Source organism: Lissotriton vulgaris, chromosome 5 (assembly GCF_964263255.1).
Source record: "Lissotriton vulgaris chromosome 5, aLisVul1.2, whole genome shotgun sequence".
NCBI classification, from domain to species: domain Eukaryota; kingdom Metazoa; phylum Chordata; class Amphibia; order Caudata; family Salamandridae; genus Lissotriton; species Lissotriton vulgaris.
The window spans coordinates 1994671131-1994685221 of NC_141693.1; the positions used below are offsets into that span (position 1 = coordinate 1994671131).

General features: G+C 49.7%; 1 protein-coding gene across 1 annotated transcript in view; it reads left to right on the forward strand.

Annotated features, from left to right (window-relative positions):
- DDX31 (DEAD-box helicase 31) overlaps positions 1 to 14091 on the forward strand; it is a 201356-nt gene that overhangs the window by 123253 nt on the left and 64012 nt on the right. Inside the window, exon 17 of the mRNA XM_086924761.1 lies at positions 691 to 772. Within this exon, the coding sequence (XP_086780887.1) occupies positions 691 to 772 (82 nt within the window). The remainder of the gene's footprint in view (positions 1 to 690; positions 773 to 14091) is intronic.

Sequence of the window (14091 nt, forward strand, 5' to 3'; positions counted from 1 at the left end):
GCTCCTTTCCCCCGATACCTAATACCCATGAGATAAATGACTGACATTTGAGTGCATGGTGAATGATGTGCCTTTGAGAGGCAGCACTAGAAAGCTAGACCTATTGGCATTGCCAGTGCTTGTTAGGATTTGGAAGCTGTGCTTCCTATGTGCATGTTCCCATGATCCTGTTGTTCCCACACTGTGCGTCTTCTGTGTTGCATGTGTTTGCCTTGTGTGGAGTTGTGCTGTGTGTCTTATAGATTTGCAGAGCCTGTATTTTAAAGGTGTTTAAAGGTGTTTTTGCAAGACTACCCACGCTGCTGAGGAATAGAACTCAGTTACTTTCTCATGGAATGGGTCACAGACTCACTGCACTTGGGGTGTGAAACTACTGAAAAACTGTTTGCAAAAGGGGGTGGGCTCTATCTGCATAAGTGGCTAACGGCTGGCGAGGATGTTGCCCGGTACTACTTCTGCAGAGAATCCCTGGAAGTTGTAGGTTTCACCCTACACTAAATGTATACTGTAGCTTATTGCTGGAATGTGTAGGCATCTGATAACAATGTTGTACCTCCAGTTGAAGGCATTGTTTTGGTTTCCTTAACAGGACGGTGCACACAGGTAAGTGCTGTTTTGATAAACACAGGCATTGTAGGGTCGTCTGTACCACTGTGCACATTGCACTGACCCCTGCTTCTTTCCATGCAGTGTCTCTGAGCTGAAGATGGAAGAGCTGCTGGACTGCCTGATGAAGGATGACCGCTTCCGGGTGAAGAGAGGTGGGAGTAAGGTGAGGACATCGGGTAGAGTGGCACTTTGCGGGCTGGGGGCATTGGGCACGGTATAAACCCCACAATGTTAATTCTCCCAAGTGTCACACAGTGCATGTCTCTTTCACTGATACCCACGTCCTCTCTCGCTGCCTCTCAGGGGTTGTGTACCGTAGGATATGAGCGTGGGATTGAAACTGCTGCTATAATTCAGCCTTCTGAGGGTAGCTGGAGCATTACGAAGCGCGCCAATCTTTGAATGAAGAGTAGTTGTTGTTATTATTCAGATTCGTGGAATACTGGAGACACTGTTTATAAAGCAGTATTTCTGGTGTTGAGACATGCTGTTGCCATGGTATTTGACCATCGGACAAGATCTGGTTTTAGGACTCGCCTAGACAGCACATGCGCAGCCTCGAAGAGACATGTTGTTTATAATTCAGTGGGCTTCAGCCCGCCTACAGGCTTACCATTTGTGGACTCCATTGAGCTCTTGTATTCCTCATTCCCGTTGGTTCCATAGCATGCATGCATCATGCCTCTTCTTCTGTTTAGCTCTCCCCAGAGCATGGACTAAGTACTGTGTCCATCTACTGCTCCTTATTTAGGAGCTACATTCTTCTTTGTTAGAGCACTCCACATGAGTGCTCATATTCTCTGTTGCCCCCGCCCGGCGCCCTATCTCATTTCTTTGTTTGAGTACTCCAAACGAGTGCTTGTGTTTTCTGTTGCCTTTCCAACACCCCACCTGCCACATCTCAACCCCAGACAGATAGACTGAGAGTGAGACTTACCAGTGCAGCATTAGTGACCCCCACCATCCTAGCATGCTTCGGTTCCGTAGGCTCAATGTGATCGGAGTGTCACACATAACGCCACCCCATCCAGAAGCAGCATGCAATCTGCAACTGGAAATTATGCAATAAAATAACCCTTGCCGACGGCGCAATATGATGAACACACAAAGGTGAAGCGCTGTAAATGTAAGACAGGAAAGGGCCATGTTTGAGCGTTCATATTCCTGAAAGTGTACTCATACTTTTTTATGTTTTACTGATTTTTCTCTAGAAAATAATTTATTTGTCTGCTATTAGTTTTCATGGACACTTATTTTATGCAGGTGTGGCTGCAAAGTTTTACTACAAAATAAATCATTTTGGTTACCAGCTGTTAGGGATTTATTCTTACACATACAGAAGGTGACATTTTTATAGACCTCCTTTGATGTAAAGTGAGATATTACAAGATCAAAGCCTCCTGCAATACTGCCCTTTTTACAAACAAAAGTTGCCCAGGCGGCGTTGTCTGCCCTTGCTGTTGATGCTTGCGGCTGTGCGGAAGTGTCAGTATGCACCCGTTTTTTGGGTTCTGCTCCAATAGAGCAGCGGATGTTTTGTCGCTGAGCACTGGCAGGTAGACAGCGGCAGCTCCTCAGCAAGGGTGGAGGAGCGTTGTCCCACTGCATGGCTCAGAGCCAGAAAATGGAAAATAAGACTTTGTTCTAGCATTTTTTTATTTTTTATTTTCCGTCTCTGGGTCAGCTTGTGCAAGGAGGGGTGGGGCGGGGCGGGGCATGGGAGGAGGATGCTATGTGCATTCCCTAAGTGCGCAAATGTGTTTGGCTGGCCGTCTCAGGTTGGCCAAACTTAGGTTTCTTCAGCCTGGCTGCATTGAACAGCTGGGCTGGAGAAACCCCACAGACTCCCTGGCCCCAGCGGAGCGTCTCTTCAGCCCGCTCAGGCCAATACCCTTGCTGCTCTTCTAGCATGAGAGCAGCACGGGGATTGGATGGGAGTCTGTCCCAGGGGCTCCTGGGACCAGGAAGAGAACAGGATTTGTGACTTTTTTCCTTAATATACAAGTTGGAAAGTGCATTTTTTAAATAAACTCAAGGTAGTTGATTTTAGCCCCAATGTGTGAATTGTTTGGTGAACTTATAAAATATTCCTGTAAACCCGGTCAAAAAATGCATGCCATGTATTTCTCCTAATGAGATGGTTCCTTTGTTATGGAAACATACAGCATCAGATCTCTCTGCAGAGGATTTGAACCCTTTTAGAGAATAATCAGTAAAAAAACATGAATCTCTCAGAATTCCTCTGGGCAATAACTTCTGTGTCTGCAGGCTTTTATTCTTGTCAACAAAGAGAGTTTAGAAAAGATTGAATTGCACCATAGTTTTAGAATGGTATTAATAGGATCCATACACTTTGTGGTTTTTGGAATCTCAATAAGCCGCCTTCTGTATTTCAAGTCCGACGCTTGCTTGAATTGAAAATACAGTGAAATTTTTAATCACTAAGGCAGCATACTTTTCTTGCTCGGTCAATGTAGGCTGATGAGTTTTCTCAAGAACTAATCTTAGTGTTATGATTTCGCTCAGTAGTCCAATATGAAATAGGGTCCTCCGCCAGGTAAAAACCTCCACTATTGCCATGCTTCGGTGTTGCATATATTGAATTGTATTTTCAATTATCAAAATAAAATAAGCGTGTAGAAAGAAATTTCAGATGCAAATAAACACAAACGTGTATAATGTCATTCTTGCTCTACTAAACTGTGTGCCTCTCAAACTGCTTCCGTCAAAGGATGTTCCTGGATAGGAGGGTCTGAGCCTGAACTACGACTCCTGTACAAAGATTCCTGTGGCCAGTCCTAAAGATTCTGCCCAAGAGCATCTTGTGCAGGCCTGAGATGGCTATATTCCCTCGGAGTCAGTTGTTGCACTCATTGGTTCTAGAATAATAGTGCTGGAGCGTATTAGTAGTAGCACATTATCTGATGGGCGACGGGGTGGCGGCACAGTCAATGACGTGGATAAGCGTATTCTCATGAATCTAGTCTGATTTCATTACTCGTACTTAACTGATTGTGGACGCGGGCATGCTTGATGCAATAGTCCGTTTTCACTGGGACATAATTATTGTCACCACAACAGTTTGATATGATAGTTCCGATACAATAGTTTGATTGGGTGTGGTTACTGTCGCCGTATACATCTTGTAGGACATGGTAACTGGCACAATAGCTGTGAAAGGTTTCTTGATACTGTGAGGTATTTGTCCGATAGGCCTGTGATTACTACCACAATGGCTGTCTGAAGTGGCTCGATAATGGACACAAGTGACCCGTCTACTAACTAACCTCCCTTTCCTGGGGAAAGTGCTGGAAAAAAGTGCCCTCACCGATCTGTCAAAGCATTGAAACATTTGACCTGCTCAACGATTGCCAATCCAGTTTTAGACCAGGCGACAGTACAGATGCGGCCATCTTACACATACGGACAATGCTCTCAATATCCTGGATCACAACTACTCTTGTCTTCTCATCATCCTTGATTTATCCTCGTCTTTCGACACTGGCAACCATTTCACCCTGCAAAAGCACAGAATGGAATTTTCATGAAATTGGCTCAAATGGTTGTCCTAATAACTAGTTTTGCAGCGTGAATCTTTCTGGATTCACTATGCTGTGCATATTCCGCGGTCTTGTGGTTGGGTCCGGATTCGTAGTCTTTTCTTTTTTTTTTTTTTTTTTTGTAGCCCTTGTGGGCGTCGGCGTCACACCTCCTTGGGTGTATTTCCGGTGACGTCGGCATGCTTCCTGCGGAAGCTCCCACTCTTGGGCGCCATCTTCAGATTCTTTTTTTCCGCGGTCGGGTCTGGATCGTTCCCGTTGGGCTCCAGACATTTTTGGAGAAAGTACTGAAAAGAGTGGAAGTTGGAGGAGATATTGGAAGAAGAAGACTAAAGAAGACTTCACAAGCCATTGACGAAGAGGAAAGAAGGTGAAAACCTCGAGAACTTCGACGATCGTCGACGTCCACGCGCTCAGGGAGGCCTGAACGCACGAGGATGGACAACACGCCGTTCAAGTTCTGCCCGAACTGCAGACACAAGTACGCACAGAAGGACCAGCACCCGGTTTGCAACCTCTGCCTACCGGTAGAACACAGAAGCGAGGACTGCAACGCCTGCGCCGTCTTCGCCCAGAAGACCCTCCGTGTGAGGAAGAGACAGAGGATAGCACACGCCACCCTCGGAGGAAAATCCCCGACGCCATCGCTGTACGAGCTGGGGATGTCCTCAGAGGAGGAGGACAACGCTGCCGCCGAAGACGACGGCTACACGGTCGTAGAGACCGATTACAAGAAGACACCTGATAAGGTAGTAGACTCGACGTCCCATAAGAACACTAGAGACTCTGAGTCTCGAAAGCACGAGGCCAAGAGCCCGAAGGCGCCGACGCAGCGACATCTGCCGTCCGCGACCACGAGCAGGCCCAGCGGATCCTCGGAGAAGGAGTCCCTGGTGCCGAAGGCTGTTGACCAGCAGAAAGCGTCGAAGATCGTCGCCGAAAGGGACCGATCGACGTCGAGGGAGAAAGACCCTAAAGCCTCGGCAACGCCCAAGGACCCGAAAGCCAGTTCGACGTCCAAGCCGTCGACGCCGAAAATCTCGACGCCGAACCAGGCGCCGAAGAGAGGAGCCGAACGTTCCGAAGCCGAAAACGCGGCCGAGGTGGAAAGGAAAAGACGTCGGCTGGAAGCCGAGATGGCAAGCCTCTTGCAGCGGAGAAAGGAGGTCGCCGCCGAGATGAGTGCCTTCACGATTCCACACAAGACCAAGCACGCCGTGCTAGATCTGGTCGAGGAGGAAGAGGAACATGTCGACGACCATGTGCCTAGCGACGAGATGGTCGACGACCGGGAAGCTGAAGAAAATCCCTACGAGGATTACAGCTACGAGGACGAAGAGGGCAGTAGAGTGGACGCCGAGTGGGATCCTCTGACCCACGTGAGGAGGATTACCTAGACGTCGACACCGAGAGCCCGGAGGAGGCGGTCGACTCATACCCCTCGAGACCCTCGCCGCCGGACGACATCGGGGCATACAACTCGGCGATACAATCTGCCGCGACTGCATTCAAGTTAAAACTCGACGAAGAAAAGCAGAAAGCAGACTTCCTGCTAGAGACATTGCTCCCAACACAAACAAGAAGCCAGTTCCTTCCAATGCTCGAGAGCGTCTTGGCGCAGGGAAAGGAAGCGTTCAAAGAGCCCGCAACATGCAAGGCGGTAACTCCCAGAACAGAGAAGAAATACAAACACTCCTCGAAGGACCCGGCCTACATTTGAGGCGACGTCTCCGCTGACTCCATTATCACGGCCACAGCTAGGAAGAGGGCGAGCGTATCTACTACCTCGGGCCCACCGCCGGATAAGGAGAGCAAGAGGATGGATCTGGTGGGGAGAAGGATCGAGCAAAATGCCGCGACCCACTAGCGCATGGCTAATTCCAACGCCCTGTTAAACAGGCACATGTACCAGATCGTGGAGGGGCTGGGGCACTTGGTGAAGGACCTACCCCAGGAATGGCAGGCAGAAGGCCGAAAAATTGATCGAAGAAGGGAAGAACGCGGCAAATTCTTGCCTTAAGACGGCCCTGGACGGAGCAGACACCGCCAGCAGGCTAATGATGATGGGTGTCACGGAAAGGAGACACGCCTGGCTCAGGATCTCAGGGTTCAAACCCGAGGTACAACACAGTATCCTGAACACACCGTTCAACGGCGAAACACTTTTCGGAGCAACGGTTGACGACAAACTATGCCAACTCAAAAAAGATAACGAGACTGCAAGATCCATGGGGGCATTGCAGTTCAGAGGCAACAGAAGAGGCACCCTGGCACGGAGGCCCGGCGGGAGAGGTGGAAACCAGCCAAGTACATCGCACCAGGCCTTCCAGCAGACGCACCAGGCAGACTCGCAGGCTCAGCAGGGTCACCAGAAGCAGTCCTGGCAATACCAACCAAGGGGTCAGTCCTTTCGAGGGAGAAATGGACGTGGCCAGAATAGAAGAGGGGGGCAGCAGCCCACCTCGAAGTGACTTCACACTCCCCCGGGTGCCCAACCACAGAAAAGATCCCAGGGGGCACCACGTACGAAGGGGTCAGGACAGTCTTATGACCTACGACCACATGACACCAGTGGGAGGAAGATTAAAGTTCTATCTCCAGGAATGGAGAGAAATAACATCAGACAAATGGATCCTAAACATCATTCAATTCGGATACTGCTTGGAGTTGGAGAAAAAACCAACAAGCAGAAAACCAAGGGGAAAGCCACCAGCAAAAGAACAGCTGGCAAGGCTTCAGGAAGAAGTGCAAGACCTTCTACAAAAAAAGGCCATAGAAAGAGTTCCCTTCAGGGAAAGGAACAAGGGAATATACTCAACATACTTCCTAGTACCAAAGGTCGACGACAAAATGAGACCCATCCTAGACCTAAGGTCCTCAACAAATTCATAAGAACACAAAAGTTCAAAATGACCTCCTTGCAGGAGGTGCTGCCGCAGTTGCAAGTCGGAGACTTCATGGTCACGATAGACCTCAAGGACGCCTACTTACACATACCGATGAACAAGAAGCACAAGCATATGCTCAGGTTCGCAATCGGAGGAGGCCACTACCAGTTCACAACGCTGGCCTTCGGACTGAAATCAGCACCGAGGGTATTCACGAAGTGCCTCGCGGCAGTCGCAGCGCACTTATGAAGACAGGGGATACACGTATACCCTTACCTCGACGACTGGCTGGTGAAAGCAAACTCGTACCAGAAGTGCAAGCAGCATGCACATACAGTGACAAGCACACTCATAAACTTGGGGTTCTCCGTCCATTGGAAGAAATCATCAATGGAGCCGGAGCAAGTGAAGATCTTCCTGGGGGCAGAGATCAACACCTTACAGGGCAAAGTGTTCCCCAGCGAGAAGAGAGCAAGGGCTCTGGTCAAGGAGACTCACCTATACCGGAAGGGGCAAGCTCGGACAGTGAGGACCGCGAGCAAGATCATGGGGATGATGGCATCATGCATCCACCTAGTGCCGAATGTGCGGCTCCACATGAGACCCATGCAAGAATGGCTGCAGGAACAATGTTCACAGGCTTCGGGCAGTTGGGAGGATCTTGTGGTGGTGACGCACGCAGTGCAGAAGGAGATGGCATGGTGGACCCAGGAGAACTTAACAAGGGGACAGCCTCTTACACTCCCAAATCCGACAGTGACCATCACCACGGACGCATCCCTGAAGGGATGGGGCGCTCACATGGAGGAACTCAAGGTGAGGGGTCTTTGGACGCCAGCAGATGCGACAAAGCACATCAATTACCTAGAACTGAAGACAATCTTTCTTGCACTGAAAGCCTTCCAGACAAGACTGTACAGGCAGAAGGTGTTGCTACAGACAGACAACACCACGGCGATGTTCTACATCAACAAACAGGGTGGAACACAGTCAACAATGCTTTCGAGGCTAGCGCAGGAGATATGGAGGTGGGCCATCCCTCTCCAGATAGACCTACTAGCCATACACCTACCAGGGAAGGAGAACATTCAGGCAGACTGGCTGAGCAGACAGACCTCGGCATCCCACGAGTGGGAGCTCAATGCTCAGGAGACAAGGTGGCTGTTCAACAAGTGGGGAACGCCATCAGTGGACCTGTTTGCAACACGCCAGAATGCGAAATGCTGAACCTTCGCATCCAGACAACACGAAGAAGGGTCCCTTGGGAATGCCCTATGGATAGATTGGTCCGGGAAATTTGCATACGCTTTTCCCCCGATACCACTGATACACAGTGTACTGAGAAAGTGCAGGGAGAGCACCATGACCCTGATACTGGTCGCGCCGCAGTGGGCCAGGCAGACATGGTACTCTCAGATCATGGAGATGGCGCAGTGTGCGCCCCACAGATTCAGCAGGATAAAGGACCTGCTCTCCATGCAGAACGCAAAGGTGCTGCACCCAGAACCAGAGAGCATGAGCCTAGTAGCATGGCTCCTGAGGACATCGAATTCGCACATTTGAAACTGCCAGAGAGCACCCTCAGGGTCCTTCGGGAGGCACGAAGGCCCAGCACAAGGAAGTGCTATGTCGCAAAGTGGAAAAGGTTCACGATGTGGTGCAGGAGGGAGAGACTTCACAATAAAATGAAGAAAGACTCCACGGTACTGAACTACCTGACACGCTTACTGGACAAAAAGCTCAGCTCGTCCTCCTTGAGAGTTCACCTGGCGGCTATAGTGGCATACTCTAGGGGTGAGATGGGCAGAAGCTTCTTCACATCACAGGTTGTAAAGAGGTTCCTCGAAGGAGCAAAAAGGATTGCACCACCCAAGCGTATGCCACCACCGGCATGGAACTTGAACGTAGTCCTGACGGAACTCATGAAGGAGCCCTTCGAGCCGCTTCACAAGGCCTCTTTGAAGATGCTAACTATGAAAACTGCTTTCCTGGTTGCAATTACGTCCTTACGCAGAGTGAGCGAGCTGCAAGCGCTAACGCTACAGGAGCCCTACTTACAAATACACAATGACAGGGTGGTGATGAGGACCGACCCACATTTCATGGCGAAGGTGGTGTCCACGTTCCACATGATCCAGTCCATACAGATACCGAGTTTTTTCCAAAAACCGACCACTAGCGCAGAGCGAGCTCTGCATACCCTGGACGCCAGAAGGACGGTCATGCATTACATCGAAAGGACAAAAGGACACAGGAAAACGAAACAGTTCTTTGTGTCGTTCGCCAACAGTTACATGGGCAAGGCAGTCACTAAGACCACTATTGCACGATGGATCGCGCAAACAATCCAACTCTGCCACAAAAGGGCAGGAGAGGAACTGCCAGAGGGGGCACGCGCCCACTCCACTAGGAAAAAGGGGGCTACAATAGCCTTCCTGGCCAATACACCCATACAAGACATATGCCTGGCGGCAACATGGGCTTCGGTGCACACATTAACGAAGCACTATTGCGTGGATGTTCAAATGAACAAGGAAGCACAAGTCGGACAAAGGGTGCTCCAGCATATATTCAGAAACCAGAGCTCATCTTCCACCCAGCCGCCACGGAAATGAGAAACCGCTACGAAATCTATGCACAGCATAGTGAATCCAGAAAGATTCACGCTGCAAAACGAATAGTTTCTTACCTGTCGGTGTAGTTTTGCAGCTTGAAGATCTTTCTGGATTCACTAGCGAACCCACCCACCTCCGCCAGAAAGATGAGGCTGGAGAGAGAAGAGGTGGTCAAAAAAAAAAAAAAAAAGATAGGAGGAGAAGAAGTAACAGAATATAAGGACGAGTGGTAAAGAAATTATCACCTGAATAGAACATTGCCATTGCTTCGGAAAAGAAGGAAACACGGAAAAAAAGAATCCGAAGATGGCGCCCAAGAGTGGGAGCTTCCGCAGGAAGCATGCCGACGTCACCGGAAATACACCCAAGGAGGTGTGACGCCGACGCCCACAAGGGCTACAAAAAACAGAGAAAAGACTACGAATCCGGACCCAGCCACAAGACCGCAGAATATGCACAGCATAGTGAATCCAGAAAGATCTTCAAGCTGCAAAACTACACCGACAGGTAAGAAACTATTCGATAACCATGCACAACTAATAACAAGCATTTGCAATGCAATAGGTCTCGCATTAGATAAGTTTGAGCTATTGGTATTGTAAATGACAACTTTTTTTTATTTATGTGTTGGTTTTGAAAATGGATAAATTAATAGCATTGTTATTTACAATGCCAATAGCTTACATTTTCGCAAATATGACACCTATTGCATTTGTAATGCAATATGTGTTGTGTTGAGAGCGAGTGAGTCAATGGTTGAGAGTGAGTGGGAGAGTCAGTCAGGGAGTGGGAGAGTCAGTCAGGGAGTGGGAGAGTCAGTCAGGGAGTGGGAGAGTCAGTCAGGGAGTGGGAGAGTCAGTCAGGGAGCGGGAAAGTCAGTCAGGGAGTGGGAGAGTCGGTCAGGGAGTGGGAGAGTCAGTCAGGGAGTGGGAGAGTCGGTCAGGGAGTGGGAGAGTCAGTCAGGGAGTGGGAGAGTCGGTCAGGGAGTGGGAGAGTCGGTCAGGGAGTGGGAGAGTCGGTCAGGGAGTGGGAGAGTCGGTCAGGGAGTGGGAGAGTCGGTCAGGGAGTGGGAGAGTCGGTCAGGGAGTGGGAGAGTCGGTCAGGGAGTGGGAGAGTCGGTCAGGGAGTGGGAGAGTCGGTCAGTGAGAGTCAACAGTATGCTGTGTACAGTGTGGTAAGTGTGGACCCGTGCCTACAGCAGAGAGCGCTCCTGCGCACCGCCATGTTTGCAAGCCCACTCCACTGCAGTTGTAACCACACAGCCCCCAAATAAGCCGCCTTAGAAATATTCATAACATGCTGCATCTCCGAGGGGCAGGAAGATGATAGGAGTAGATTTCTACAAGTCCTGGTTCACGTGTTTAGCCAATTAATTAATTCAGCACGTCCCTTAAGAAACAGGGCATCGTCGTCAATCTGCCAAGCAAAAAGGACTCTATCAGACTTGATACTCGAGGAGATCCAAAGAATATAACATACAAAGGGTTGGCAGTCTCTATTCTCTGCACTGTTGTCTCTTTCAGAGCAGCATCTTGGTACGTAAAGATGTTTTACTTAGGATAGGAGGCAGGGACAGCGCTTCGAGTAAAAGATAATGTAACACATTCTACAGGCAAATAAAAGGTAATGGTTGTTAGAGGGCACCGGTGTGGTTCGTGCAGCAGGCAACATGCACACAGATTTGACTCTGTGCGAGTTGCCCAGGGGCCCACTAGTCAGGCACAATAGTCACAGGTCCTGAGAAGAGTATGCACTGGCAAAGGGTAACCCCAGTACCTTTGCCCCAACTTTCCGTTCTACACTGGAGACTACAGCATTGAAAGTGCCCCCGCCCAACTCCAGATGCTGATGCGTTGATTCTCACAAGCAGTTTAGCCACTGCTGTTTGCTGGGAGGCGTAGCCCAAGTCGCTACCTGCACAGGACCATACCCCCCTCGCTTCTTTACCAGGAGCTATAAGCGAGTTCGGGGAAAGCGGAACTGCACGTTCCCGCAGCCGCTTTAACTGTGCTGCTGACTGAATGAATGGGGCTGTGTAAACGCCACTCTCACGGTCTATTATCAGCGGACAGTTAAACTTCATCAACAGCAAAGTGCAAACAAAACCTCCTGCCTCAGACTGAAACACTCCATGGCCCACAATGCATCCTTAAAGGGCCAGTGCGTGCCCGCAGTAAACTCTGTCTTACCTGGGAAGGGGGAGGTGCATGGCAGCCTCGGGGGCAGAGCGGGTTTGTCCGTGGTTGCCCATGGTGGAGGAAGAGCCCCTTCTCCTGCGACGGACCCCGGCACAGCCTCTTTCCTGCCTCCACTAACGGGAACTACTGGTTCCCATTCACAGAAGGAAGCGGGGCCGCGCGCGACCATCACATGACATGGGGGCGCACCCGCAGGGGGAGACAGCAGCAGCCGTAGAAGGGCTGCGCGTGAGCCGGGGATAGGGTGATTGGGGTCTGCCCGAGCCGGGGGATAGGATGGGCGATGGGATTGGGGTCTCGCGGATTTAGTGGGGACACTTAGGTGGTGAATGCCGCATGGTGCGGCCAAAGCAAGTCAAGTCAAGTCAAAATATGCTTTATTCGAGATTTCACTCATAAAAGCAAGAACAGTCTAAATTTAAAAATACAATTAAATTGTCAATCAGTTATATAAAACGATAAAGCATACTATTTACAGTTTATGACTCAGTATACAATTCCAATTTTAAAAAATGTTATACATCAAAAGTTATCCATATTTTAAATAGTTAAAAAGAGTTAAAAAACACCCAGGTCTAACAAATTTGTGATAAAAGCAGCCGGAGAAGGGCTGCGTGCGAGCCGGGGATAGGATGGGCGATGGGATTAGGGTCTCGCGGATTTAGTGGGGACACTTAGGTGGTGAATGCCGCATGGTGCGGCCAAAGCAATATTTCAGGTGGGGCTCCTGTGAGCAAGACGGAGCCCCGCTTGTTGCTGCCGTGACCGGCTGAAGTCGGAGAACAGCCGAGGAGCAGCAAAAGTCCCCACAAGTGCCGGTAAGTGGGATGAAGCATGCTGTACATGGAAAGCGCGCCACGCTTTGAGCTCACGTGCGCATTAAAAAAAAGTTATATTGCATGTGGCTTGCTGTACATTAAAGCGCGCCGCGGTTGGAGCTCACGTGCTCTAAAAATAATAATTACATGAGGCTTGCAAGGACGGAAGGGGGACAGATGTGCACACTGCGTGGTTGTATGTGCGTGTGCACCAGCTCCAATCGATCTGCGTGTGCCCATCTCTTGTCCAACTTCCAAGTCAAGGCCATAACAATAGAGCTTGCTGGCGACAGCGCTTTCGCACTGCTTACGCCAGGCACAACCTAAAAATGGTGATCTCCTTCTCCAGCCCATCCCCGGTCCGTCCGTCCCCAAAGGCAGCACCCTCTCTCTATTCTCTTCTAACTCTACATGGAGCGGCAAATTGATTTTCTCCATTGCTGAAATCTAGCTTACCACATGTTCTTAGATAACACTCAATTATACCTAACAATAGCCTCCCTAGAAGGCATTATCCTTCTCAACAAAGCCTCCGCAATGGTCCATGCCTCGCTCGCCCGGAACTGCCTCAAACTGAATTCCTCCTCATCTCTTTCCCTCAAAGTTCCCCTTGTACAGGAATGGCTCAAGCTCTTAGACACCATAATTGGTAAACTGGTCATCATTTAATCAGTAGGGGTAACCTTGAATTAAAAATATCACATGAAAGTATACATCCGTGCATCCACACGCTGTGCTGTATTCCAGCTCGGCCTCCCTAAGGAGGTCAAATCATTCATCAGTCTACCGATTTCAAGAATGCGTTGTAAGCCGCGGTCATCTCCACACTAGAGGATGGAATTGCAGCTCTAATTGAAGCACTGAAATTTCACCTCACTCCTCTCCAAGCAGCCCTCAACGCGCATCTAGGCTGGTAACTCCGACAAGACGCATTGATCACACTGAGCCCTCTCTGTTATATCACCTGTGGTTTCCTATCGAAGTCCGAAGCATGCTCAAGATGCAATGTCTGGCACATGAGCACTAACACTCATGTGTCCATAAATACCTGGTACGCGGTCTCGCCATTTCCAGAGGTAGCAATTCACTCCACAGCTCCAACTCCCTCCGACTGGAACCGCTGAGATTAGATAAAAGGATGGACCTACACTCTCACCTTCTCCTTCACAAGATCCATGATCTGGAACTCCCTCTAACTGCGACTCTCACCAACCCATCTGCTATCCCATTCAAGGAGGAGGCCAAAGTGATCTTGATTAACAAATTCCTCCCATGCTGAACCTCAGTCTCCCACAAGAAGTTCCAAATAGGCAAGTGACCCTGGGATCTCTTTCCTTCCTGTGAGCTAGAAGTGAGGCACGATTCCCTCATCCACCTTCTCCCATGCCTCAAGCTGCAGGGCG